Genomic DNA, 27,831 nt, shown 5'->3' with positions numbered 1-27,831 from the left:
ATATTTTGTATTAAAACTCAGAGAAAAGTGTTGTCAGGAAACAAAAGCTTTATTTTTCATAAATATACAGTACAACAGAGACTCTGTCTCTCATGCACAACAGAGTATGAATAGGAACAATATGTAACAACAGGAAAATGACAAAACAGAAATGAAGTTGAAAGTTCATTGCAGAAACAGACCGTTATAGCCACAAGTTAAAGACAGACATCCAAAACAAACAACACGTTTGACTGATCCTTACACTTCTATCTACAATAAGGTTCAGACTGTGAAAGTGAACATGTACATTTGGTCAAGAATGGAAATGTAGTCGACCGAACACGTGAAATGTAAAACAACCGGTGATTGTAATCATTTATATCAAAAGAGCGATACTGATATAGAGAAGGATTAGACAGAGATGGATGACACCACTATCCGATCCTTCTTTATTTCATTCTGGAACCAGGAAGCACAGAGCTAACCCCTAGACCATTTAACCCTCCAGAAACTTCCTGAAAACAAAACCCGTCGTTCAAGAGGCGAGACAAAGGTTATACTCATGCCCCTCTCCCATTGGAAATCAACCCCCTATCCCTAGGAACTTCTTAATTAATGCCTACAGATCCGAAACCAGTGGCTAAGTACAAGGAACATGGTGTACAGCCCATCTAGACTACCATGGGGCTAGGTGGAGCCATACCGTACTGCTTACACCTATCTGAGCCATTGGAATCTACAAAGGGCCATCAAGAAGCATTCATGGGATAAACGCAAAAGAGATTGATTTGAGATTAAGTAACACACCCCTTAGTAACCATATCATTGCTTATAGACTATTGACACCCCCTTTAGTAACCGTATCCCTGGTGATAGCCGTCCTGGTAACCGTCGTAGCCGTGGTGATGGTACCCGTAGCCTCCGTACTCGTCTTCCGGGCAGCGCATGCCCAGTGACTGCTGGATGGCCATCTCCTGCCTGCGGAGCTGCATAGAGTCCACCAGGTCGTAGATAATGGCCATGGACCACATGGGGCTCGGGTACCACGACTTGACGTTGCCATCCTTTCCCACCAGCAGCATGGAGAAGTACTCTGGGCTGATCTGGAAGTAGTTGCGGATGTCTTTGACCAGGGTGGCCGAGAGGCCCTCACGATCCACCGTGGCACTGCCTGGAAGGAGGAGAGAGAGATGGATACGAGTCAGTCAATATCCTTTGGTACGATTGATGTCTTTGACTGAAGAGGCAGAGAGTTATACTCGCTCCACGGTCAAGCTGCCCGTCTCAAGAGAAAGAAGGAATTAGGCCAAGCGGCCCCAGCCCCACTTCTCTGCCCCACCTCTCTACCCCAGCCCCACCTCTCTGCCCCAGCCCCACCTCTCTGCTCCAGCCCCACCTCTCTGCCCCAGCTCTGCCCCAGCCCCAGCTCTCTGCCCCAGCTCTGCCCCAGCCCCACCTCTCTGCCCCAGCCACACCTCTCTGCCCCAGGGCCACGTCTCTGCCCCAGCTCTGCCCCAGCCGCACCTCTCTGACCCAGCTCTCTGCCCCACCTCTCTGTCCCAGCCCCAGCTCTCTGCCCCAGCCTCACCTCTCTGCCCCAGCTCTGCCCCAGTCCCAACTCTCTGCCCCAGCTCTCAGTCCCACCTCTCTGCCCCAGCTCTCTATCCCACCTCTCTGCCCCAGTTCTCTGCCCCAGCTCTCTGCCCCAGCCCCACCTCTCTGCCCCAGCTCTCTGCCCCAGCCCCACCTCTCTGCCCCACCTCTCTGTCCCAGCCCAAACCTCTCTGCCCCAGCCCCACCTCTCTGCCCCAGCCCCACCTCTCTGCCCCAGCCCCACCTCTCTGCCCCAGCTCTGCCCCAGCCGCACCTCTCTGCCCCAGCTCTCTGCCCCACCTCTCTGCCCCAGCTCTCTGCCCCTGCCCCAGCTCTCTGCCCCAGCCCCACCTCTCTGCCCCAGCTCTGCCCCAGCCCCACCTCTCTGCCCCAGCTCTGCCCCAGCCCCACCTCTCTGCCCCAGCTCTACCCCAGCCCCAGCTCTCTGCCCCAGCTCTCTGCCCCAGCCCCACCTCTCTGCCCCAGCTCTCTTACCCCACCTCTCTGCCCCAACTCTCTGTCCCAGCCCCACCTCTCTGCCCCAGCCCCAGCTCTCTGCCCCAACTCTCTGTCCCAGCCCCACCTCTCTGCCCCAGCCCCAGCTCTCTGCCCAGCTCTCTGCCCCAGCCCCAGCTCTCTGTCCAACCTCTATGCCCCAGCCCCACCTCTCTGTCCCAGTTCTCTGCCCCAGCTCTCTACCCCAGCTCTCTACCCCAGCCCCAGCTCTCTGCCCCAGCTCTCTACCCCAGCCCCAGCTCTCTACCCCACCTCTCTGCCCCACCTCTCTGTCCCAGCCCCACCTCTCTGCCCCAGCCCCAGCTCTCTGTCCCAGCTCTCTGTCCCAGCTCTCTACCCCAGCCCCAGCTCTCTTTCTCAGCTCTCTGCCCCAGCCCCAGCTCTCTGTCCCAGCTCTCTGTCCCAGCCCCAGCTATCTGTCCCAGCTCTCTTCCCTAGCCCCACCTCTCTGTCCCAGCTCTCTGCCCCAGCCCCACCTCTCTGTCCCAGCTCTCTGCACCAGCCCCAGCTCTCTGCCCCAGCTCTCTGCCCCAGCTCTCTTCCCCAGCCCCAGCTCTCTGCCCCAGCCCCACCTCTCTGCCCCAGCTCTCTGCCCCAGCCCCAGCTCTCTGCCCCAGCCCCACCTCTCTGCCCCAGCTCTCTACCCCAGCCCCACCTCTCTGCCCCAGCTCTCTACCCCACGTCTCTGCCCCACCTCTCTGTCCCAGCCCCACCTATTTGCCCCGCCTCTCTGCCCCAGCCCCAGCTCTCTGTCCCAGCTCTCTGCCCCAGCTCTCTGTCCCAGCTCTCTGTCCCAGCCCCAGCTCTCTTTCCCAGGTCTCTGTCCCAGCTCTCTGCCCCAACCCCAGCTCTCTGTCCCAACTCTCTGTCCCAGCCCCATCTATCTGCCCCAGCTCTCTGCCCCAGCCCCAGCTCTCTGCCCCAGCCCCACCTCTCTGCCCCAGCTCTCTACCCCAGCCCCACCTCTCTGCCCCAGCTCTCTACCCCGCCTCTCTGCCCCACCTCTCTGTCCCAGCCCCACCTATCTGCCCCGCCTCTCTGCCCCAGCCCCAGCTCTCTGTCCCAGCTCTCTGCCCCAGCTCTCTGTCCCAGCTCTCTGTCCCAGCTCTCTGTCCCAGCCCCAGCTCTCTTTCCCAGGTCTCTGTCCCAGCTCTCTGCCCCAGCCCCAGCTCTCTGCCCCAGCTCTCTGCCCCAGCCCCAGCTCTCTGCCCCAGCCCCAGCTCTCTGCCCCAGACCCAGCTCTCTGCCCCAGACCCACCTCTCTGCCCCAGCTCTCTGCCCCAGCCCCACCTCTCTGTCCCACATCTCTGCCCCAGATCTCTTCCCCTGCAAAGCTACCACTCCATTCAAGGAAAGCTCCTCAAAGAGCTCATATGAATGCTATTTGGATGGGCAGAGAAATTAAAGGGAGGGTTTACATATTTCCTCCCTAACACCCCCACCACAGCAAATGTCTGTGTGCTTATGCAGCTGTGAGGGGTGTATGGATGGAGGGCCGTATGTGTTTGTGTTGATGGTGTGGTGTAGGCAGCAGCACCAACATGTTTTTGAGGTTGAGCCCCATACCACAGAGGAAAGATCAAAAAAGTGTATCTGGTAGCATGGAGAGAATAAATAAACAAGGCTGGGCAATAGGGACGTGGACCGGGGGAGACAGCAGGAGTTATGGCTGAGGCTGGGCTATAGGGACGTGGACTGGGGGAGAGAGCAGGAGTTAGGGCTGAGGCTGGGCTATAGGGACGTGGACTGGGGGAGACAGCAGGAGTTATGGCTGAGGCTGGGCTATTGGGACGTGGACCGGGGGAGACAGCAGGAGTTAGGGCTGAGGCTGGGCTATAGGGACGTGGACCGGGGGAGACAGCAGGAGTTATGGCTGAGGCTGGGCTATAGGGACGTGAACCGGGGGAGACAGCAGGAGTTAAGGCTGGGCTATAGGGACACGGACTGGGGGAGACAGCAGGAGCTAGGGCTGAGGCTGGGCTATATGGACGTGGACCGGGGGAGACAGCAGGAGTTAGGGCTGAGGCTGGGCTATAGGGACGTGGACCGGGGGAGACAGCAGGAGTTAGGGCTGAGGCTGGGCTATATGGACGTGGACCGGGGGAGACAGCAGGAGTTAGGGCTGAGGCTGGGCTATAGGGACGTGGACCGGGGGAGACAGCAGGAGTTAGGGCTGAGGCTGGGCTATAGGGACGTGGACCGGGGGAGACAGCAGGAGTTAGGGCTGAGGCTGGGCTATAGGGACGTGGACCGGGGGAGACAGCAGGAGTTATGGCTGAGGCTGGGCTATATGGACGTGGACCGGGGGAGACAGCAAGAGTTAGGGCTGAGGCTGGGCTATATGGACGTGGACCGGGGGAGACAGCAGGAGTTAAGGCTGAGGCTGGGCTATAGGGACGTGGACCGGGGGAGACAGCAGGAGTTAGGGCTGAGGCTGGGCTATAGGGACAAGGACTGGGGGAGACAGCAGGAGTTAGGGCTGAGGCTGGGCTATAGGGACGTGGACCGGGGGAGACAGCAGGAGCTAGGGCTGAGGCTGGGCTATAGGGACGTGGACTGGGGGAGACAGCGGGAGTTATGGCTGAGGCTGGGCTATAGCGACGTGGACTGGGGGAGACAGCAGGAGTTAGGGCTGAGGCTGGGCTATATGGACGTGGACCGGGGGAGACAGCAGGAGTTAGGGCTGAGGCTGGGCTATAGGGACGTGGACCGGGGGAGACAGCAGGAGTTAGGGCTGAGGCTGGGCTATAGGGACGTGGACTGGGGGAGACAGCAGGAGTTATGGCTGAGGCTGGGCTATAGGGACGTGGACCGGGGGAGACAGCAGGAGCTAGGGCTGAGGCTGGGCTATAGGGACACGGACTGGGGGAGACAGCAGGAGTTAGGGCTGAGGCTGGGCTATAGGGACGTGGACCGGGGGAGACAGCAGGAGTTAGGGCTGAGGCTGGGCTATAGGGACATGGACTGGGGGAGACAGCAGGAGTTAGGGCTGAGGCTGGGCTATAGGGACAAGGACTGGGGGAGACAGCAGGAGTTAGGGCTGAGCTACTGCGACAAGGACTGGGGGAGACAACAGGTGTTAGGGCTGAGGCTGGGCTATAGGAACAAGGACTGGGGGAGACATCAGGAGTTAAGGCTGGGCTATAGGGACTTGGACTAGGGGAGACAGCAGGAGTTAGGGCTGAGGCTGGGCTATAGGGACAAGGACTGGGGGAGACAGCAGGAGTTAAGGCTGGGCTATAGGGACTTGGACTAGGGGAGACAGCAGGAGTTAGGGCTGAGGCTGGGCTATAGGGACAAGGACTGGGGGAGACAGCAGGAAGACAGCAAGAATTTTGGCTAAAGTTGAGCTACCTGCGTGCTGTGACAATTAAACAACATCAGACATTCAACAGCATGGGTGTATTAACTGAAGAACAAAACATAACACAGCCCATTTACCCTCCATGTGTTTCCTGTTTTGTTTCATCTTCACAGCCATTTCCTGTATGAAGTATGATACACATAGGCGCTGTGGAGACAACAGGGTTCTCACCGTTGATTGGATAGAGCTCTAGTACTCCTCCCTGATCCACTGCCTCCATGCCGACCAGCTTCAGGATGGAGATGTGTCTCAGGCCTGGGTCACATGGAAACCACCACCATACAGACAAACCCACAACAGAGAGGCCATAGAAGCACATTAAGAACAACAAAAACACCGAACAACAACAACTTACAACGTAAAGTCAAACGCCTCCTACTGAGCATCTAAGTCAGGGTTCTTCTACCTGTAAACAATAAGGAAGGGAGGCGTTGAGTGGTTAGGGAAATCTTTGTAGATTGAAGGTGTTCCTTAGTAAGAGAGAAACCTGTAGCGCCACTGAGTGTGCAGGGTTTTGATCCAACCCCCTGCGATAACACACACCTGATTCAGCTAAGTAACGGCCCAGAGAGAAGACCTTGATCTCCAGGATCAGAGTCGGAGCCTCCCCCCAAAACGGATATAATTCAACCACTTGTTTCATATTCATCTCTAAACGTATTTATTCAATAAGTGGATGCGGTCGTTCCTGATTAGAACCATCTGTGAGTTAGTCGTGATAATAGCGAGGGAATGTGAAGGACTTGTGTCCTGCTGAGCCAGACAGATGGTTGTTCTGAAGACAGAAAAACCACAGTAACCACATGAAAACACTGCTCTCTAAGGTGAGAGCCAAGAGCTGAATACCGCGGTACGAACCCAAAGCAGAGTCAGCAGCTAGGAGAAGCCTTGTTTATCAGAGAAGCCAGGTTTGAACACACACACACCTAGCCAAGAGAAACAGAGGAGGGGATCACAGTCTTTGATCTGAGACTACAGAACTGGTAGATGAGTAGGGAGTTACACTTCCATGAACCTTTTCTGAGGAGTATATGTTGTGTGTGTGTGTGTGTGTGGTTTTGTGTGTGTCTGTGTGCGTGTGTGGTTGTGTGTGTGTCTGTGTGCGTGGTTTTGTGTGTGTGTGTGTGTGTGTGTGGTTTTGTGTGTGTCTGTGTGCGTGTGTGGTTGTGTGTGTGTGTGTGTGTGTGTGTGTGTGTGTGTGTGTGTGTGTGTGTGTGTGTGTGTGTGCGCGTGTGAGTGAGTGAGAAGCAGTTATCATGGTCCTTCTCAGTTTCAGCGGCAGCAACACATGACTACCTCAGCGTGTTTACCTAGCTAAAATGTAACAGATGAATTGAGAGCCCGAGTGTTGTTGACCGTGTTCCTCCAGATGAGGTCATTTCTGAATGGAGGCTGTTGTAAATCTAATATGATTTACACCTGCTGGGAACCACAGGGTGCTGTGTGTGTGTGTGTGTGTGTGTGTGTGTGTGTGTGTGTGTGTGTGTGTGTGTGTGTGTGTGTGTGTGTGTGTGTGTGTGTGTGTGTGTGTGTGTGTGTGTGTGTGTGTGCTGATTTACATTTGTTGTGTGTGTACCAGAGGTTGGCACAACAAGTCCCAGACTGGTAAAACTCCTGACCCTATACGGACATGATTCATTTGTTGTTAAAAGGTTTAATATTGGTAATGGTGGAACCAGAGCAGGTCACATGGTTTAAAAAATAAAACTCCTAGAAAAACTCCTGACCCTGGGAAGGATGAAAATCCTGTTACAGCTACAGCCACCTTGTTCTTGTTCATATGAATTATATTTTAAGGAAAGACTAGGGGGTTTCCTATACACAAACACAGAGAAAGCAAAATGATTGCACAGTAAAATGGCTGAGCTTGCTTTATTCAGGTTTGCATCGTGTAGTCCCGCCCTATGCAACCGTAGGCCTTAATTAAAAATGAACTCAGTCTATGTCAGCTATTGTGTTTATTGATCAATTCCAGTGTCAATATATTTCAGTAAATATATGGTGAGACCATGGTGAGACCACTGGATGATCTACACAGAGCCCAGATGATACTGCTGGCAGCACGCTGCTAGTGGATAGCTCTGATTTGACAACTGCCCAGTTTGTGTGTGTGCCTGTGTGCGTGTGAGCAGTTTATGGCCTGCTTCAGAAACAACGTGTCTTCCTGTTGATCTGAAGGTATAAGATAAATATGGTAAATATGGTAATAACTCAATGATTCCTTCTCATCCTCACCCAGGTTGCAGGCTTGGCTGGTCAGGGCGTGAAGCTGCTGCTGATAGGCCCATTCCTCATCGTTGGGGGCGGAGATTACAAACAGACGACGCCTCCAACGGAACCTGAGAACCCAAAGACGGAACGAGGATGAGATGCAGTAGGATTAAACTATACGGTGATGTCATCAATCTCACGTATTTAAAGATCCTACAAAGCTCTTCCTCAAGACTTGAACCAAGTTACTTCCTGTATAAACACTGTGAGTCAATGTCATTAGAACCAACAACCAACCCACTGGGTACTGACATCATTTCAACCTCTAGTTTAGATTTACATCTGGTTGAGTTGTCAACTAACGTGAATTCAACGCGAAATGTCATTGAATTTCAGTAACAAGTTATGTGAGAAAAAATACATTTCTTTACGTTGATGACTCTACAATCAGTTTGCCACGTTGATTCAACGTCATCACATGTAACTTTTTTTTTATTTTGAAATGATGTGGAACACAGTTGACTCAACCAGTTTTTGCCCAGTGGGAAGTCATTTCCTGTCTGAACACTGTGGGTCACGGTCATTAGACTGGAATTTAGTCTCCATGGCAACAAACCACAGTCAATCTGGTTAAAACGTTTCAGTGAAATACAATATGCAGAACCAGTCAAAAGTTTGGACACACCTACTCATTCAAGGGATTTTCTTCATTTTTACTATGTTCTACATTGTAGAATAATAGTGATGACATCAAAACTATGAAATAACACATATGGAATCAAATAGTAATCAAAAAAGTGTTATTTAAACAAATCAAAATATATATGAGATTTGAAATTCTTCAAAGTAGCCACCCTTTTGTCTTGATAACAGCTTTGCATACCCTTGGCATTCTCTCAACCAACTTCATGAGGTAGCCACCTGGAACACATTTCAATGCCTTGTTAAAAGTTCATTTGTGGAATTTCTTTCCTTCTTAACAGTGTGTGAGCCAATCAGTTGTGTTGTGACAATGTAGGGTGCTATAGGTGTGTCCAAACATTTGACTGGTCCTGTACATATTTAAAAGTGTGTGGACCCCTTTCAAATTAGTGGATTCGGCTACTCCAGCCACACCTGTTTGTGACAGGTGTATAAAATCAATCACACATCTATGCAATCTACATAGACAAACATTGGCAGTAGAATGACCTTAATAAAGAGCTCAGTGACTTTCAACCTGGCACGGTCATAGGGTGCCAATTTTCCAACAAGTCAGATTGTCAAATTCCTGCCCTGCTAGGGCTGCCCCGGTCAACTGTATGTTCCGTTATTTTAAAGTGGAAATGTCTAGGAGCTACAAAGAGTCAGCCGTAAAGTGGTAGGCCACACAAGTTGACAGAACGGGACCAACGAGTGCTGAAGTCCGTAGCGCTGTCCTAAGGTTAATACACTCAATACCGAGATCCAAACTACCTCTGGAAGCAATGTCAGCACAAGAACTGTTCGTCGGGAGCTTAATGAAAAAGGTTTCCATGGCCGAGCAGCCCACAAGCCTTAGATCACCATGCGCAATGCCAAGTGTCGGCTGGAGTTGTGTAAAGCTCGCCGTCACTGGCCTCTGCAATGGAAACACCTTATCCAGAGTGATGAATCACGCCTCACCATCTGGCAGTCTGACGGACCAATCTGGGTTTAGCAGACACCAGGAGAATGCTACCTGCCTGAAAGTGCTAACTGTAAAGTTTGGTTTATGAGGAATAATGGCTTGGGGCTGTTTTTCATGGTTTGGGCTAGGCTTCTTAGTTCCAGTGAAGGGAAATCTTAACGCTACAGCATACAAGAACATTCTAGACGATTCTGTTCTTCCAACTTTGTGGCAACAGTTTGGGGAAGGCCCTTTTCGGTTTCAGCATTACAATGCCCCCGTGCAATAATTGAGGTCCATACAGAAATGTTATTTTTTCGAGATCAGTGTGGAAGAAGTGGCCTGCATAGAGCCCTGACCTCAACCCCATCGAACATCTTTGGGAAAAATTGGAAAGCCTAATCGCCCAAAATCTGCTCCCGACCTAATGCTCTTGTGGCTGAATGGAAGCAAGTCCCTGCAGCAATGTTCCAACATCTAGTGTAAATCCTTCCCAGAAGAGTGGAGGCTGTTATAGCAGCAAAGGTGGGACCAACTTCATATGAATGCCCATGATTTTGGAATGAGATGTTCGACAAGCAGGGGTCCACATACTGTTGGTCATGTTGTGTATAAACGGTACCATAGTCAATTGATCCAAGACCAAGGTGTTAGTGTATCCTCCAATACTGGAAATAAAATATTAATTTAGCACACATTTATCCAAAGAGACTTACAGTTATGTGTACATGCATTTTTTTCAACGTTTGGGTGGTTAATATTAATGTTGACATGGCCACCTGTCAATTCTGACCAATCCTCAGCCAGATCCTTACCTGGCAGAATGAGGCAATATTCGCACCGGCTATGGAGTCAAATGTATGTTTCATATGGAGCAAAATTTCAGATTCCAGCCATAACTATAGGCGTCACACACACACACACACACACACACACACACACACACACACACACACACACACACACACACACACACACACACTACCTGGAGAGGAAGTTCTCAAGTGATCTTGGTTTGTCCTCCTTCTTGCAGGCCACTCCATCTCTCTTCTGCTGTTCCATCTCTCTGATGCGAGAGGTGAAGGTGTCAATGTAATCGAACACAGCCTTCATGGCAATGGGAACCTCATAAGATTGCTGTTGGAGGGACACACATCATTAAGTCAGTGGACCAAAAAGGTAACCAACCAATGAAGGATTTGAGTGTACATACTATTCTAGTGGTCAGGAGAGAAATGTAAGAAATGCTATAATGATTCCAATATTCCTAGAAAAACCTTGAAAACCCTGTATCCTGTATTCCAAGAGACTGAGCAATGTGTTCCAGTTTGCTGTGACTTCACAGGCATTCTCTGCATGTTTCTGAGAAGCACAACCAGAGCAGCGGGCCATGGGGTTCAACAGAGCGGGCCATGGGGTTCAACAGAGCGGGCCATGGGGTTCAACACAGTGGGCCATGGGGTTCAACACAGTGGGCCATGGGGTTCAACACAGTGGGCCATGGGGTTCAACACAGAGGGCCATGGGGTTCAACACAGTGGGCCATGGGGTTCAACACAGTGGGCCATGGGGTTCAACACAGCGGGCCATGGGGTTCAACACAGCGGGCCATGGGGTTCAACACAGCGAGCCAAAGGGTTCAACACAACAGTTCAGAACATGATAAATTCCACCATGCAGCTTATTTTTTAGGAACAGCAGGGATCCCAGCATAAAATATGATATTTTATAGGGCACACGCCCCCATTTCTCTCATACCCACACCCTGTAATAGACTGTCCTGTCTGTAATAGACTGTCCTGTCTGTAATAGACTGTCCTGTCTGTAATAGACTGTCCTGTCTGTACTGACAGCAGTAGAGGGTTGGTTAAACACTGGAGTCTTTGTTTAATATGTCTAAAAACAGCCTGCCGATTTACACACTGCTGTTATGAGAAGGTCCCGTTGTGTGAATTGAACCCGTGTTTGATCACTGCAGGATGTTTACAGTATGGTGAAGGCTGGTCAACCAACATGAGTATTGGTCTAATGGGCTCAACAGAGAGGTTAGGTGTGTGTGCTCCATTTAGTTCACTTGGCAAGACGATTGGGTTGAGTACAGGCTTTAGGTCTAAATGGAATGGTCTCAAAAGTACCGACAATCAGGTGGACCAGATGAGCTAAATTAAGCATATCTATTACGAAAGAGAGAGATACAGAGAGAGAGAGAGGGATACGGAGAATGCGAAAGAGGTACAGATGATATACAGAGAGAGAGAGAGAGATACAGAGAAAGAGAGCGATACGGAGATACACAGAGAGAGAGGGAGAGATACAGAGAGGGAGAGATACACAGAGAGATAAAGAGAAATACACAGAGAGTGAGATAGAGAGTGAGCAAGAGAGAGACTGATAGAGAATGAGAGAGAGATACAGACAGAAAGAGAGAGATACAGAGAGAGAGATACAGACAGAGAGATACAGAGAGAGAGATACAGACAGAAAGAGAGAGATACAGAGAGAGAGAGAGATATAGAGATACAGAGAGAGAGAGATACAGACAGAAAGAGAGAGATACAGAGAGAGAGAGATACAGAGAGAGAGAGATACAGACAGAAAGAGAGAGATACAGAGAGACAGAGAGATATAGAGAGAGAGATACAGAGAGAGCAAGAGATATCAAGAGAGAATGAAAGAGATACTGATAGACAGAGAGTTAACCCCATAGAACTCCTATGAAATGATTGTTATAATTCATAATTGTATTGGTAACCCCACCTTGAATCTCATGTCAGTGTCAGTGACGACCATGTAGAAGTGGTTGACGGTCATACTGAACTCCTTCCTCAGCTCTGTAATCACATCCTGGTTCACCAGATCCTCCTGACGAAGACCCTTCATAGGCTTATCATTCTCTGAGAGGGGAGGAATGAGAGAGACAGAGACAGAGACAGAGACAGAGACAGAGACAGAGTGAGATAGAAACAGAGAGAGAGAGAGAGAGAGAGAGAGAGAGAGAGAAAATTAAGAAAGAGTCAGCATTTAACACGAATTGGACAACCCCCTTCCAATCAGAGGACCGGACTGGTTGACAATTGACCGACCAGAAGGCGTGTGCAGCCTCAATAGTAAACATAGGTCCATATCAGTCCACAGCATGTTCGGCATAGATTATTTGTACTCCACCTATGCCTGTCTCTTCAGCTCTGCAAACATCAGAGTAGTAAGGAGGAGACAAGTGGAAGGTACTAAGAGTTGTTTTTTGATGAGCGTCTCTGAGGTCAAATAATCTTAAGGGCAGAGATTTACCATCCAAAAGGAGGGCAATCGTGTGTTTACTCTAGGTTTACTGCTTCATCTACGGAGAAGAGACACACACGCCCACACACCTCAGTCACTCACTCACTCACTCATTCACACTGACACCCTCTCTATTACAAAACACTGGCACTTCCCTCTCTCAAAAAGAGTTAAAAGAAGATGGCTGAAGCGGGAGAAGCCCACCTAGATTGTTTATCTTATTTTTATTTCCTTCAAATCTAAGGAATTTCTCACTCTGTTTTAACATGGATATTCCTTCTCAAAAAATGTATTCACAATTTCTTTCCTCCTCATTCTTGAAAACCATGTACCAGGTCTTCCTCTGTTTTCGACTTGAATCCAGAGCACCCAGAAGACCACAGCTGTCTTCAATATGAGGTGATGATAGAAGACCACAGCTGTCTTCAATATGAGGTGATGATAGAAGACCACAGCTGTCTTCAATATGAGGTGATGATAGAAGACCACAGCTGTCTTCAATATGAGGTGATGATAGAAGAACATAGCTGTCTTTGTTATGAGGTGATGATAGAAGACCACAGCTGTCTTTAATATCGGGTGATGATAGAAGACCACAGCTGTCTTTAATATCAGGTGATGATAGAAGACCACAGCTGTCTTTAGTATGAGGTGATGATAGAAGACCACAGCTGTCTTCAGTAGAGACTATATGTTAAGTTACTGTATGTTTTGACTGGAAACCGATCATTCTCCACACTTAGGATGATTTTGACACAATATGTTAATTAGGGACCCAAAACGTCTGAAATGCATTATGTTAGTACCAAATCAACAAAGGTTTTACACCGATATATAACCAATATGAAGATGAAGATTTTTTTCAACCCAAAATCAAAACCTTTCTACAGAAAACATTTTCATCTTCACTTGGATTACATACAGTATATCTGTAGGTATATGGTTTCTAAGGAAAAGCAGTGTTGAGTCCTATCTGGTTTGGGTAAGTTTAAATAGTCACAGTGGGAACAACATCCCTTATACACTTTCTAATGAACTCAGTCACCGTATACATCAATGTTATTCTCCGAGGCTACCCAGAACATATCTCAGTTCACGTGATCAAAACAATATTTAAGCATGGATTCTGATTGGTCAGACCAGCGCTGAATAAACCTTAGCATGAGTACTTCCTGTTTGAGTTTCTGCCTGCATGAAGGGAGGAACAAAATGGAATCGTGATCTGATTTGCCGAAGGGAGGGCGGGGGAGGGCCTTGTCGGCTTCCCGCAAGAGAGAATATCAGTGGTTGAGTGTTTTCCCAGCGCGAGTACTATAGTCAATATATTGATAGAACTTCGTTAGCGTTTTCCTCAAATTTGTTTTAATAAAATCCCCAGCTACAATAAATGTGGCCTCAGGATATGTGGTGTCAAATTTGCATAAAGTCCGGTGTAGATCCTTGAGGGCCGTTGTGGTATCGGCTTGAGGGGGAATATACACGGCTGTGACTGTAACCCAAAGATAATTCTCTTCGGAGGTAATACGGTCAGCATGTGTTTTTTGGACACACATTTGAACCCCTTATTGTTGGGAATGAGGTGCATGCATAAACAGATACAGTGGGGCAAAAAAAGTACTTAGTCAGCCACCAATTGTGCATGTTCTCCCACTTAAAAAGATGAGAGAGGCCTGTAATTGTCATCATAAGGTACACTTCAACTATGTATCTCTAGCTTAAACTGACAGATTTTGATGGGGATTTTTTTCTTATGTTTCTTAGATTGACCAATGGGTGCTTCAATAGACTCTGAAGGATTACCCCAGAAAGCTTAGTTAAGATAAGTTCTTACTGCTTAAGCCTGTCTTTCCTCTCAGTACCCTATCACGTTCACTTGCTCTGTCCTATCACCAGGCTTACTTAAAGATGAATCCAGATCTGCTTCTTTCCACTTTCATTTTCAGCCCAATGAGACATGGGTTCCAACCTGAATGTGTGTTTTGCTCATTTCCTGTCAATGATCCCACAGTTAGTTTCCTGTAACTGCCTATTATAGTATACAGTGACATACATAGGCCAATCAACTGAGCACACATCTGGTATGAGAGAGTGAACGCCATTACGTTTCATCTCTGGGAGCCAGAGGTATTTGCCACTGTCACATTGTCATCATAACCAGTATGTTCAGTGTCATCGTTTGAGCCTCTGTGCTGCAGACACTGTAAAAACACCTGGAATCCTTCAGTTTAAGACAGAAGGGGTGAAATAAGGATACAACAGTCACAAGGTCCTTATTCAGTTTCCATCTGGAACTCGGCATGTAAGTTAGGGGACTTGAAGGACTAGAGGAAATGTGTACAAGTGGAGAGGATATTTAAGACATGAGTTACAGTAGGACTGAATATTTTACAAATACATTTACTTGAAGAACAGTGCAGATGAAGAGTTTGGTAACATAATGATAGCTTGTGCTGTTTGTGTTGTCATTCAGTTATCAAACATTGTTCTTCAAGTAAATTCGTTTTTTTGTCAAATATTCAGTGGACATTTTAAAAGTAGTCCCTGTGCGGTTTGTTTAACTTTGCAATCGTTGGTTTATGTTTGGCACATATTTTAAAGTAAAACAATCTGAGTCTCAGCATCAGTCTGTTACAGTGGAAATGCTCAGTATCACCTGGAAGACACTAAACCAGAATTATCTAACCAGTACAACCAGAAAGTTTATTTTCTCCTCCTGACACAGACCCTGTGTTCTCCTCCTGACCCAGACCCTGTCTTCTCCTCCTGACACAGACCCCGTCTTCTCCTCCTGACACAGACCCCGTATTCTCCTCCTGAACCGGACCCTGTCTTCTCCTCCTGAACCGGACCCTGTCTTCTCCTCCTGAACCGGACCCTGTCTTCTTCTCCTGAACCGGACCCTGTCTTCTCTTCCTGACCCGGACCCTGTCTTCTCCTCCTGACCCGGACCATGTCTTCTCCTCCTGACCCAGACCATGTCTTCTCCTCCTGACCCAGACCCTGTCTTCTCCTCCTGACCCAGACCCTGTCTTCTCCTCCTGACCCAGGTCCCTGTCTTCTCCTCCTGACACGGACCCTGTCTTCTTCTCCTGACCCGGACACTGTCTTCTCCTCCTGAACCGGACCCTGTCTTCTCCTCCTGAACCGGACCCTGTCTTCTCCTCCTGAACCGGACCCTGTCTTCTCCTCCTGACCCAGACCATGTCTTCTACAGAACCCAGACCCTGTCTTCTCCTCCTGACCCAGACCCTGTCTTCTCCTCCTGACACGGACCCTGTCTTCTTCTCCTGACCCGGACACTGTCTTCTCCTCCTGAACCGGACCCTGTCTTCTCCTCCTGAACCGGACCCTGTCTTCTCCTCCTGAACCGGACCCTGTCTTCTCCTCCTGACCCGGACCCTGTCTTCTCCTCCTGACCCGGACCATGTCTTCTCCTCCTGACCCAGACCATGTCTTCTCCTCCTGACCCAGACCCTGTCTTCTCCTCCTGACCCGGACCCTGTCTTCTCCTCCTGACACGGACCCTGTCTTCTTCTCCTGACCCGGACCCTGTCTTCTCCTCCTGAACCGGACCCTGTCTTCTCCTCCTGAACCGGACCCTGTCTTCTCCTCCTGACCCGGACACTGTCTTCTCCTCCTGAACCGGACCCTGTCTTCTCCTCCTGAACCGGACCCTGTCTTCTCCTCCTGAACCGGACCCTGTCTTCTCCTCCTGAACCGGACCCTGTCTTCTCCTCCTGAACCGGACCCTGTCTTTGTGAAACCCTTCCATATCTTACATCCTCTCTGTATACTGTTTACCATTCAATGTTTATAGTGCCCCATTCACCTCCATTCACCGAACCATTTTACAACACATTATGATGGTGGTGTCGACCCTGTCTGTAGTGGTATGATGGTTTAAGGTACTTACCCAGCTGGTAGTGGTCTATCTTCATGGTGGAGTTGGTGAGTGTGCCAAAGATGGTGATGATGGAGACTTTCCTGATGGCCATCTCACACACCGTCTCCAGGTACTCATCCCTCTGTTGCAGGTACATGGTGCTCTCCTCACTGGGGGCTGTTATGATCTGGAGACACACACAGAGAAAGAAAGACTGGGTTAGACCGGGTTACACACACACACACCGCTGTTGAGATTATGTTTACATTAGACAGTGGGGAGGGAGAGGATGAGGACTGTATTTCCCACCCTGCCCTTGGCTGCACACCTATGATCAAATTCTTGAAAGGCTATACTCCAATCTATAACAACACAACTATACAGTCTGCTAGTACTCTAAAGCTGTTAAGTCAGTGAGAGGCAGTTTACTACAGCACTTATGTCAGTGCTATGACGTTTCTGGCAGTGTGCTATTGCTGCTATTGTATTGTGGCTTTGATATGTTATTGGGATGTGGAACAAATTATATTTAAATCAAATGTATTTTTGTTATTAGTTACAATATCCCATATATTGCTTAATTAGTTCTCTAAAGTCTTCTATTTGTTTCAGTGGTGCGTTTGTAGTCCTGACGGTTTCTCTGGGGATCCTGACGCCACACCCAGAAACAAGGGGAAACACTTTTCTTACCACGAGTCGTCTCCTGTTCTCAAAGTAGTCCAGGAAGGAAGCCAGGGATCCCCTAGAAGGCGGAGGCTTCTTGGTGGGTTTGTAGTACTCCTCTTTCTCAGGATTTTTCGACACCTTCTTTCCGTTCTTCTTTCCGTTGTTTTTGCCCTCCTTCCCTGCCTTCGCTCCTCTCCTCTCGGCTTTGTCCCTCTTGGCGGCCTTGTCTGGTTTGCCCTTCTTCTTTTTCTTCTTCTTCTCAGTATTGTCGTGTTTTCCCTTGCCCCTCTTGGCTGGGCTGACCTTTGTGTTGACCTCTGTCTGTGTCTCTGGGTCGCTGACGGTGGGCCGGCCAGATTCATACTTCTCCTCATACTCATTATTTAACACCTGGATGAGAGGAGAGGAGAGGAATATTTAATTGATCACCAAAATCAAGGCTGATGCAACATTCTATCTCAACAGCAATGTAATAAGTGAAATGTAATAAGTCCACTGCATACCATCTCATTCTTCCTCTTGGTAGGTTTGCCCTTGGCGGGTTTGTGCTGGGTGGGCACCACTTCTGGCTGCTGACGGCCATTGTGGTCCTTCCCCTCCTTGTCTGTTCGGTTGTCCCCAGACGGGGTGGTCGTGGCTGCATACCTGTCCCTGTCCTTGTCTCTGCCGTTATAGTAATATGGCTCAGCCGTGGTCCTAGGGACAGACAGCCAGTCAGGGGTGGTCTGGGCTTTTGTGGGTCTCTGGGGTGTGGTGGTAGTAGCAATGGTGGTCTGTCGTGTGGTTGTAGTCTGTTTAGTTGTGGTCGTTGTAGTCTGTTTAGTTGTGGTTGTTGTGGGTTTTGGTGTGGTTGTCGTGGTGGCTTTTGTCGTGGTGGCTTTTGTCGTGGTGGCTTTTGTCGTGGTCCTTGTGGGTCGCATAGTTGTGGTAGTTGCCGCGGTGGTAGTTGTCGTTGGCCTTGTTGTCATTGTGGCAACAGTGGTGGTTGTCGTGGGTCTCCTCATTGGCTTCCTCACAGGCTTCCTCTCTGGGGGCGGGTCTACCTGTCCACCTGTTTCCACTACCGTCCCTGAGTCTCCGCCCCCCTCCTCCACCTGGCCCTCTACTCCCGCCCCTTTACACTTCTGGACGAATCCTTTCTGTCGGATCTTCTCAAACTTCCTCATTGGTGCCTTGTCGATGACCTCGTACATAGCCTCCAGCCTGACTGGATAGGGATACCTCTCCTCCACCTGGAGGGTTTTCCTCAGGAGTACCATTCCAAACTTACCTAGACAGGACAGGGTGACAGATAAAAGAATACATTTACTTAATAAAATAGTCTGGATTTCATGACTTTGGCCACAATCAACATGCAGAAAGGAGACAATCTCACCAAGCACGCTGTAAGCATCCCAAACTTATCTGGAAAGACTCAGATTTATGTTTTTTCCCTCACAATTTAATTTTCATGTTCACTGCTTTTCAGCATATCATATGCAGCAAAACATGCAAATAGCCAACACCACACACCCCTGTAACCCCCACATCAAACAGCTGACAGGTTTGAATGGACTAGGACAGGTGTGACCAGTATGGTGATGGTTCATTGCTGGGTTGTTGGCGTTGTGTCACTAAGTTGATTTGTTTTGTTAAAAACTGCTGGGGTATTGATGCTGGGTGCTGGGTTATTGAGATCACAGGAGGCTGCTGAGGGGAGGACGGCTCATAATAATGGCTGGAACGGAGTAAATGGAATCAAGCACATGGAAACTAAAGGTTGACCGATTATGATTTAGATTTTTCAACGCCGATACCAATACTGATTATTGGAGGACCAAAAAAAGCAGACACCGATTAATCTGACGATTTTTATTTTTATGTATTTGTAATAGTGACAATTACAACAATACTGAATGAACACTTATTTTAACTTAAAATAATACATCAATAATATCAATTTAGCCTCAAATAAATAATGAAACATGTTCAATTTGGTTTAAATAATGCAAAAACAAAGTGTTGGAGAAGAAATTAAAAGTGCAATATGTGCCATGTAAAAAAGCTAACATGTTAAGTTCCTTGCTCAGAACATGAGAACATATGAAAGCTGGTGGTTCCTTTTAACATGAGTCTTCAATATTCCCAGGTAAGAAGTTTTAGGTTGTAGTTATTATAGGAATTATAGGACTATTTCTCTCGATACGATTTCTCTCTATACAATTTGTATTTCATATATATTTGACTATTGGATGTTCTTATAGACACTTTAGTATTGCCAGTGTAACAGTATAGCTTCCGTCCCTCTCCTTGCTCCTACCTCCTACCTCGAAGCATCGTTACCCATCGCTCCACAAAATCTGCGGCCCTTGCAGAGCAAGGGGAACAACTACTCCAAGTCTCAGAGCGAGTGACGTTTGAAATGGTATTAGCGTGCACCTCGTTAACTAGCTAGCCATTTCACATCGGTTACTCCAGCCTAATCTGGGGAGTTGATAGGCTTGAAGTCATAAACAGAGCACGAAAGTGCTGTTTGAATGAATGCTTACGAGCCTGCTGCTGCCTACCATCACTCAGTCAGACTGCTCTATCAAATATCAAATCATAGACTTAATTATCGAACAACAAATCCAAGACGTCTTTGTCTTTGTCTTGTCTCGTCCCATGTGTATATATATTTTTATTCGCGTTCTTTTTAATATTTTTCCTAAACCTCAACTTCAAAATACTCTCCTGCAACCCGCCTCACCCAATGTGGTGTGGATCTGTTTTTGTCCTAAAGTATTTCTATTTACCTCCGAACTGGAATACCTCAACTGAAGCTAGCTAGCTACCAGCTATCAGTCAGCTAACCACTGCTAGTGGTCATCAGCTAACCTTTAGCTCGGAAAGCTCTCGCCAGTTCGTACAACGCATTTCAAACCAGAGCATACCGGACCTATTTTTCTCTACATATCCACGAATTCCTACCACAAACTCTGAACCTTTTCATCTGGATCATCACAGCTAGCTAACCGCAACCTGGATTGACTACTCCTGGCTAACGTTTCTGTCCCGGAGCTAGCACCAACTAGCCTGTGGCTAGCCCATGCTAGACCCATCTCCCGGCTTACTCCTGGGCTACAATACCCGGACCCCTTCTACTGCCCCGATACGGGGCACGGTACCCCACCTATCCTCTACGACTGGAATACCGACATAATCTGCCCGAGGATTCCAACATGCCCCTCAGGCGCGACGTCCGCTGCTAGGCCTGCTAGCTACCTAGAGCTACTTGGATCCCAACTAATTCCACGACTGGTGTATTGACGTCACCGCACGAAGAGGCAAAAACAGACTTCCCCCACAGGTTAACTTGCTAGACCCGGTCTGTTAACTGCTAGTTTGCCTTCCCATTCTGCTAACTGCTAGCTTGCCTGCCCCGTTATGCTAACTGCTAGCTTGCCTGTTCCGTTCTGCTAACTGCTAGCTTGCCTGCCCCGTTCTGCTAACTGCTAGCTTGCCTGCCCCGTTCTGCTAACTGCTAGCTTGCCTGCCCCGTTCTGCTAACTGCTAGCTTGCCTGCCCCGTTCTGATAACTGCTAGCTTGCCTGCCCCGTTCTGCTAACTGCTAGCTTGCCTGCCCCGGTCTTCTAACTGTTAGCGTGTTAGCATCGGCCTGCTAACTGTCTGAATCGCCGTGTCCCCAGTCAGCCCAACTGTATCTTGCTAACTGTAACATTTTCCTCCAAGATAGAACTGCCAAAGGGGGCGGTGTTGCAATCTACTGCAGAGATAGCCTGCAGAGTTCTGTATTACTATCCAAGTCTGTACCCAAACAATTTGAGCTTCTACTTTTAAAAATCCAACTTTCCAGAAACAAGTCTCTCACTGTTGCCGCTTGCTATAGACCTCCCTCTGCCCCCAGCTGTGCCCTCGATACCATATGTGAATTGATATCCCCCTATCTATCTTCTGAGCTCGTGCTACTAGGTGACCTAAACTGGGACATGCTTAACACCCCGGCCATTCTACAATCCAAGCTTGATGCCCTCAATCTCACACAAATGATCAATGAATCTACCAGGTACAACTCCAAATCCGTAAGCATGGGCACCCTCATAGATGTCATCCTAACTAACTCACCCTCCAAATACACCTCTGCTGTTTTCAATCAAGATCTCAGCGATCACTGCCTCATTGCCTGCATCCGTAATGGGTCTGCGACCAAACGACCACCCCTCATCACTGTCAAACACACCCTAAAAAACTTCTGCAAGTAGGCCTTTCTAATCGACCTGGCCGGGATATCCTGGAATGACATTGACCTCATCCCGTCAGTAGATGATGCCTGGCTATTCTTTAAAAGTGCCTTCCTCACCATCTTAAATAAGCATGCCCCATTCAAAAAATGTAGAACTAGGAATAGATATAGTCCTTGGTTCACTCCAGACCTGTCTGCCCTTGACCAGCACAAAAACATCCTATGGCGTTCTGCATTAGCATCGAACAGCACCCGTGATATGGAACTTTTCAGGGAAGTTAGGAACAAATATACACAGGCAGTTAGGAAAGCTAAGGCTAGCTTTTTCAAACAGAAATGTTGATCCTGTAGTACTAACTCATAAAAGTTCTGGGACACTATAAAGTCCATGGAGAATAAGAGCACCTCCTCCCAGCTGCCCACTGCTCTCAGGCTAGGAAACACTGTCACCACCGATATATCCACTATAATTGAGAATTTCAATAAGCATTTCTCTACGGCTGGCCATGCTTTCCACCTGGCTACCCCTACCCCGGTCAACTGCCCGGCACACTTCACAGCAATCCGCCAAAGCTTCCACCATTTCTCCTTCACCCAGGCAGGGTGGCCTAGTGGTTAGAGCGTTGGACTAGTAACCGGAAGGTTGCAAGTTCAAACCCCCGAGCTGACAAGGTACAAATCTGTCGTTCTGCCCCTGAACAGGCAGTTAACCCACTGTTCCATTGAAAATAAGAATTTGTTCTTAACTGACTAGTTAAATAAAGGTAAAATAAAAAATAAAAATCCAGATAGCTGATGTTCTGAAAGAGCTGCAAAATCTGGACCTGTACAAATCAGCCGGGCTAGACAATCTGGAACCTCTCTTTCTAAAATGATCTGCCGAAATTGTTGCAACCAATAAGAATGTTTGTGATTGACAGAGTCAAAAGCCTTGGTCAGCTCGATGAATACGGCTGCACAGTAATGTCTCTTATCGATGGCGGTTATGATGTCGTTTAGAACCTTGAGCTTGGCTGAGGTGCACCCATGACCAGCTCTGAAACCAGATTGCATAGCGGAGAAGGTATGGTGGGATTCGAAATGGTCAGTAATCTGTTTGTTAACTTGGCTAGCTTGTTCAACCTCTCTTTCGTATCGTCTGAGATTCGCAAAGATTGGAAAGCTGCCGCGGTCATCCCCCTCTAGACCCAAACTGCTACAGACCTATATCTATCCTACCCTGTCTTTCCAAGGTCTTCGAAAGCCAAGTTAACTTCTTGATTCTACTTGAGACGCATATGTCTCAAGTAGGCACCTGGAAATGCAAATGCGCTACGCTAAATGCTAAATGTACTCGTTAAAACTCAAACCTTGATCAAAATTCACAAGCAGGGTATTGAATTAAAGCTACACTCGTTGTGAACCTAGCCAACAAGTCAGATTTTTAAAATGCTTTTCGGCGAAAGCATGAGAAGGTATTATCTGATAGCATGCACCACCTCAAAATGCCTGAATGCGACGTAAACAAAGACTCTGCTTATCCGACGCAGCACAAAACGCAGAAATAAAATATAAAACATTCATTACCTTTGACGAGCTTCTTTCTTGGCACTCCTATATGCCCCATAAACATCACTATTGGGTCTTTTTTTCGTTTAAATCGGTCCATATATACCCAAAATAGCTTTCTATGGAAGCTGTGTCATTCAGAAAAAAACATTGTTTTTAAACGCTGCGTCATTTTTTTAAATTAAAAAAGTCGACGATAAACTTTCACAAAACACTTCGAAATCCTTTTGTAATCCAACTTTAGGTATTAGTAAACGTTTATAATCTATCAAAATGATTACATATGATTGTATATTCAATAGCTCCTCGTCTGCAAATCAATGGCTGCCATTGTCCACATTTACAGCGTCCTGGTGGAGACTGGAAGAAACGGAAGCCAGATACTTGGATTTTCCAACAAAAAATTCAATTGAAAATGACGACAATGGCGACATCGTGTGGAATTTGTATGAATTGCATGCAGGTCGATATTAAATTTTGTCCTCTTTTAACAACCCATGAAAGTGACTTATGGAAATTATTTTTAGCTTTCAGAGAGCAGTTTTTCTTGCGTTTTTCAATGAAACACACAATCTGTTATAGTCACAGCCGTGATTTAACCAGTTTTAGAAACTTCAGAGTGTTTTCTATCCACACATACTAATCATATGCATATACTATATTCCTGGCATGAGTAGCAGGACGCTGAAAAGTTGCGCGATTTTTAACAGAATGTTCGAAAAAGGAGGGGGTAGAAGTAAGATTAACAAACAGATTATCGACCATTTCGAATCCCACCATACCACCATACCTTCTCCGCTATGCAATCTGGTTTCAGAGCTGGTCATGGGTGCACCTCAGCCAAGCTCAAGGTTCTAAACGACATCATAACCGCCATCGATAAGAGACATTACTGTGCAGCCGTATTCATCGAGCTGACCAAGGCTTTTGACTCTGTCAATCACCACATTCTTATTGGCAGACTCGGCTGCCTTGGTTTCTCAAATGATTGCCTTGCCTGGTTTACCAACTACTTCTCAGACAGAGTTCAGTGTTCACTGGCTACAGGTTATCTACAAGTCCCTGCTAGGTAAAGCCCCGCCTTTTCTCAGCTCACTGGTCACCATAGCAGCACCCACCCGTAGCTTTGATCGTCTTTCCTTCCAGTTCTCTGCTGCCAATGCCTGGAACAAACTGCAAACATCTCTGAAGCTGGAGACTCATATCTCCCTCACTAGCTTTTTAAGTGCCAGAGCAACTCACAGATCACTGCACCTGTACATAGCCCATTTGTAAACAGCCAATCTATCTACCTACTTCATCCCCATACTGTATTTATTTATTTATCTTGCTCCTTTGCACCCCAGTATCTCTACTTGCACATCTACCATTCCAGTGTTTAATTGCTATATTGTAATGACTTCGCCACCATGTCCTATTTATTGCCTTTACCTCCCTTATCTTTCCTCATTTGCAAATGCTGTATATAGACTTTTTGTTTTCTTTTGTTCTACTGTGTTATTGACTATGTTTTGTTTATTCCATGTGTAACTGTGTTGTTGTATGTGTCGAATCGCTATGCTTCATCTTGGCCAGGTCGCAGTTGCAAATGAGAACTTGTTCTCAACTAGCCTACCTGGTTAAATAAAGGTGTTCTCAACTAGCCTACCTGGTTAAATAAAGGTGTTCTCAACTAGCCTACCTGGTTAAATAAAGGTGTTCTCAACTAGCCTACCTGGTTAAATAAAGGTGTTCTCAACTAGCCTACCTGGTTAAATAAAGGTGTTCTCAACTAGCCTACCTGGTTAAATAAAGGTGTTCTCAACTAGCCTACCTGGTTAAATAAAGGTGTTCTCAACTAGCCTACCTGGTTAAATAAAGGTGTTCTCAACTAGCCTACCTGGTTAAATAAAGGTGTTCTCAACTAGCCTACCTGGTTAAATAAAGGTGTTCTCAACTAGCCTACCTGGTTAAATAAAGGTGAAATAAAAAAATAAAAAAAATGTATAACGTAATAACACACAGAAATACGAGCCTTTGGTCATTAATATGGTGATATCCGGAAACTATAATTTCGGAAAAAAAATAAAAATGTTTATTCTATCAGTGAAATATGGAACCCTTCAGTATTTTATCTTACGGGTGGCATCCCTATGTCTAAATATTGCTGTTACATTGCACAACCTTCAATGTTATGTCATAATTATGCACAATTCTGCAAAATTAGTTACAGTCTTAGTTAGGAATAGGAGTTCGCAATGAGTCAGGCGGCTCAAACTGCTAAATATACCCTGACTCTGCTTGCACAGATATATACCCTGACTCTGCTTGCATGTTAACAGGCAATATTAACTAAATATGCAGGTTTAAAAATATATACTTGTGTGTTGATTTTAAAGAAATTGATGTTTATGGTTAGGTACAATGGTGCACTGACAAGTGCTTTTTTCGCAAATGCGCTTGTTAAATCGTCACCTGTTTGTCGAAGTAGGCTGTGATTCGATGAGAAATTAACTGGCACCGCATCGATTATATGCAACGCAGGACATGCTAGATAAACTAGTAATATCATCAACCACGTATAGTTAACTAGTGATTATGTGAAGATTGATTGTTTATTATAAGATAAGTTTAATGCTAGCTAGCAGCTTACCTTGGTTTCTTGCTGCCCTCTCATAACAGGTAGTCAGCCTGCTACGCAGGCTCCTCGTGGAGTGCAATGTAAGGCAGGTGGTTAGAGCGTTGTGCCAGTAACAGGAAGGTTGCAAAAACAAATCCCCGAGCTGACAAGGTAAAAATCTGTCATTCTGCCCCTGAACAAGGCAGTTATCCCACTGTTCTTAGGCCGTCATTGAAAATAAGAATGTGTTCTTAACTGACTTGCCTAGTATAATAAAGGTTAAATAAAAGTGTTCAAAAAAAATACAGATTACCGATTGTTATGAAAACTTGAAATCGGCCCTAATTAATCGGCCATTCCGATTAATCGGTCGACCTCTAATGGAAACCAACTGTTTGATGTATTTGATACCATTCAACCTATTCCCGCTCCATCCATTACTATGAGCCCGCCCTCCCCAATTAAGGTGCCACCAACCTCCTGTGATTGAGATATGACCAAGTGGCTCAGATCAGAAGAGATGTTGCTTAGTAGGGGCTTGGCTTTGATATAGTTCATTTTGGGCACCTGTGACAGTAAATGCCATTCCGGTTCATCCGTTCTGTTGTATTGTTATCACATATTAATACTGAACACTTTTGTCGTTTTAAAGAAGCTTGAAAGTATCAGAGTTCCTCAAGATCCTATGCATATCCCAATGCTGGGATATGTAAACAATAATGTTATTGGAATATGTAATGTGCAAAAGGAAGGACATTTTTCATTCATATACAAACTTATCATGATGAACAGGAGTGACAGATCTGCCAACACTAAAGGAGTGGGGGATAGTTATCAGATAGGACCATGCATTTACCTTTCTCCAGTTTGAGGAAGGTCATGAGGCGTGGGATGAGCGCTGTGTCCAAAGGTTCCTCCATCACCTTCCCCTCTCTGGTGATCCGCCTCACCTTCCCACCCATCTCCCCCTCCTGGTGGAATATCACGATCTGCTGCACATGCCGCTCCGCCAGCTCACAGTACACGTCTGGCTTCAGCAGTGTCATCATTAGCCGGTAGTAACCGTCTGAGTCGTGGGGGGCAGAAATCACCAGAATTCGGTTTTTCCCTGCAAAGCTCGCCAGGAGGTTAGGTGAGCCTGCACTGCTTGGTATGCGGGTCTGTCTGGTCCTCACCCCTAGAGCGCCTTCATCCTGAAGCATGACAGGCTGGAGAGGAACACGCTGCCCGGCTGCCCTTCTCCCTACTGCCCCTGCCAGCGCTCCACCTCTTCTACCTTGTCCAGCCCCAGTCCTGGCCCGAGGAACAGAGGGCTGGTCTGCCTGCATGTCCTCCCCGCGCCTAGCGCTGAGACCGATGGGCACCGAGGCTGAGCTGGGTCCAGGGCGGGAGGTCCCTCTCCCTCCGACAATGCGCTTTCTTTCGGCTGCGCCCGGCTGCAGACGCCCGTTGTTGAGTATGCGCATCTGTTTGAGATGGGTCTGTTTGTCTGCGTGTCCTGCCCACGCTAGCAGACAGAGCAGGAACAGACCCAGAACAAACGCTCCCCGCATTATGGGAAGCTGTCAATTACAATGAACAATCTGACAGAGTGATAAATATCCAATAGTACACATGGGACCTGTATGCCTATTTAGAACATTTATTTTCAGCAAATAAAAAATACAGTACAGCGCAGTAAAAAATTGAGTGCAAGAGAGAGGCAAACACTTCAGTGTTGTGTTTCAAAGCATGCCTTTAGTTTTCGCAGTGGAACAGCAGATGAGCCAACACACTACTTCACCAGCCTGCTATCAACATGACAGCTGCACAAAAACGCAGACAGGAAAACTCAACAAATTAGCCACTCATTGACGGAGTCAGCAATTCCTAAAAATCATTCCGGGTATTAGAAACCGTTATTCCAAACCTCCAAGTTCAGCTCTCCAAATCACCACACTATTTAGGAAAAGACGCTGACTTTGCGCTACCGGAATTTCTTTGCATATCAGTTATACACTCCAAGTGTACACAGCATTTTAACATCCACAAGTTAACAAGTTAACTGATAGAGCACTCTCGAAAATGAATGCGTTTTACTTCATTCTTTGACCGTTATTTGAAAAGACTGTCAAACTGTCCAAATAAGCCATCTAAAAAGCTGGGACTTTTAGGCAGAAAAGGCTTTTTCCGGATTCAAGAGGAAAACCTGTAGACAGTGGCTCTTCTGTATGGGAAACGCATCTCTATCTCCAGTCTCCTGATTTCCCAACCTAAAACTCTGGCGCTATCCGAGTAATGTCCACACAAACCATCTGCCCTGCCTTCGATTCTTCTCGCTGGCGCAGCAGCGCTACACAGC

At 47.3% G+C, this 27,831-nt stretch overlaps 1 protein-coding gene across 3 annotated transcripts; it reads right to left on the bottom strand.

Moving 5' to 3' along the window:
* Positions 1-30: 30 nt before the first annotated feature.
* Positions 31-27,831, bottom strand: LOC139405493 (coiled-coil domain-containing protein 80-like). Of its 3 annotated transcripts, XM_071147850.1 has the most exons (10): positions 27,297-27,797; positions 26,347-26,698; positions 17,625-18,391; positions 17,146-17,511; positions 16,486-16,642; positions 12,051-12,187; positions 10,279-10,430; positions 7,691-7,794; positions 5,627-5,710; positions 31-1,153 (listed from the first exon to the last, which is right to left on the bottom strand). In XM_071147850.1, exons 2-10 carry the CDS (start codon positions 26,690-26,692, stop codon positions 834-836), a joined length of 2,433 nt encoding a protein of 810 aa, XP_071003951.1. In that variant the 5' UTR covers positions 26,693-26,698; positions 27,297-27,797; the 3' UTR covers positions 31-833. The 3 variants fall into 3 exon arrangements, with proteins under 3 accessions (XP_071003951.1, XP_071003950.1, XP_071003952.1); XM_071147849.1 differs by having other exon boundaries at positions 26,347-27,831; XM_071147851.1 differs by lacking the exons at positions 26,347-26,698; positions 27,297-27,797 and adding an exon at positions 25,524-25,585.

This window comes from Oncorhynchus clarkii, chromosome 3 (genome assembly GCF_045791955.1).
Source record: "Oncorhynchus clarkii lewisi isolate Uvic-CL-2024 chromosome 3, UVic_Ocla_1.0, whole genome shotgun sequence".
Taxonomy (NCBI): domain Eukaryota; kingdom Metazoa; phylum Chordata; class Actinopteri; order Salmoniformes; family Salmonidae; genus Oncorhynchus; species Oncorhynchus clarkii.
This window is presented reverse-complemented; position numbering and strand designations above follow the sequence as displayed.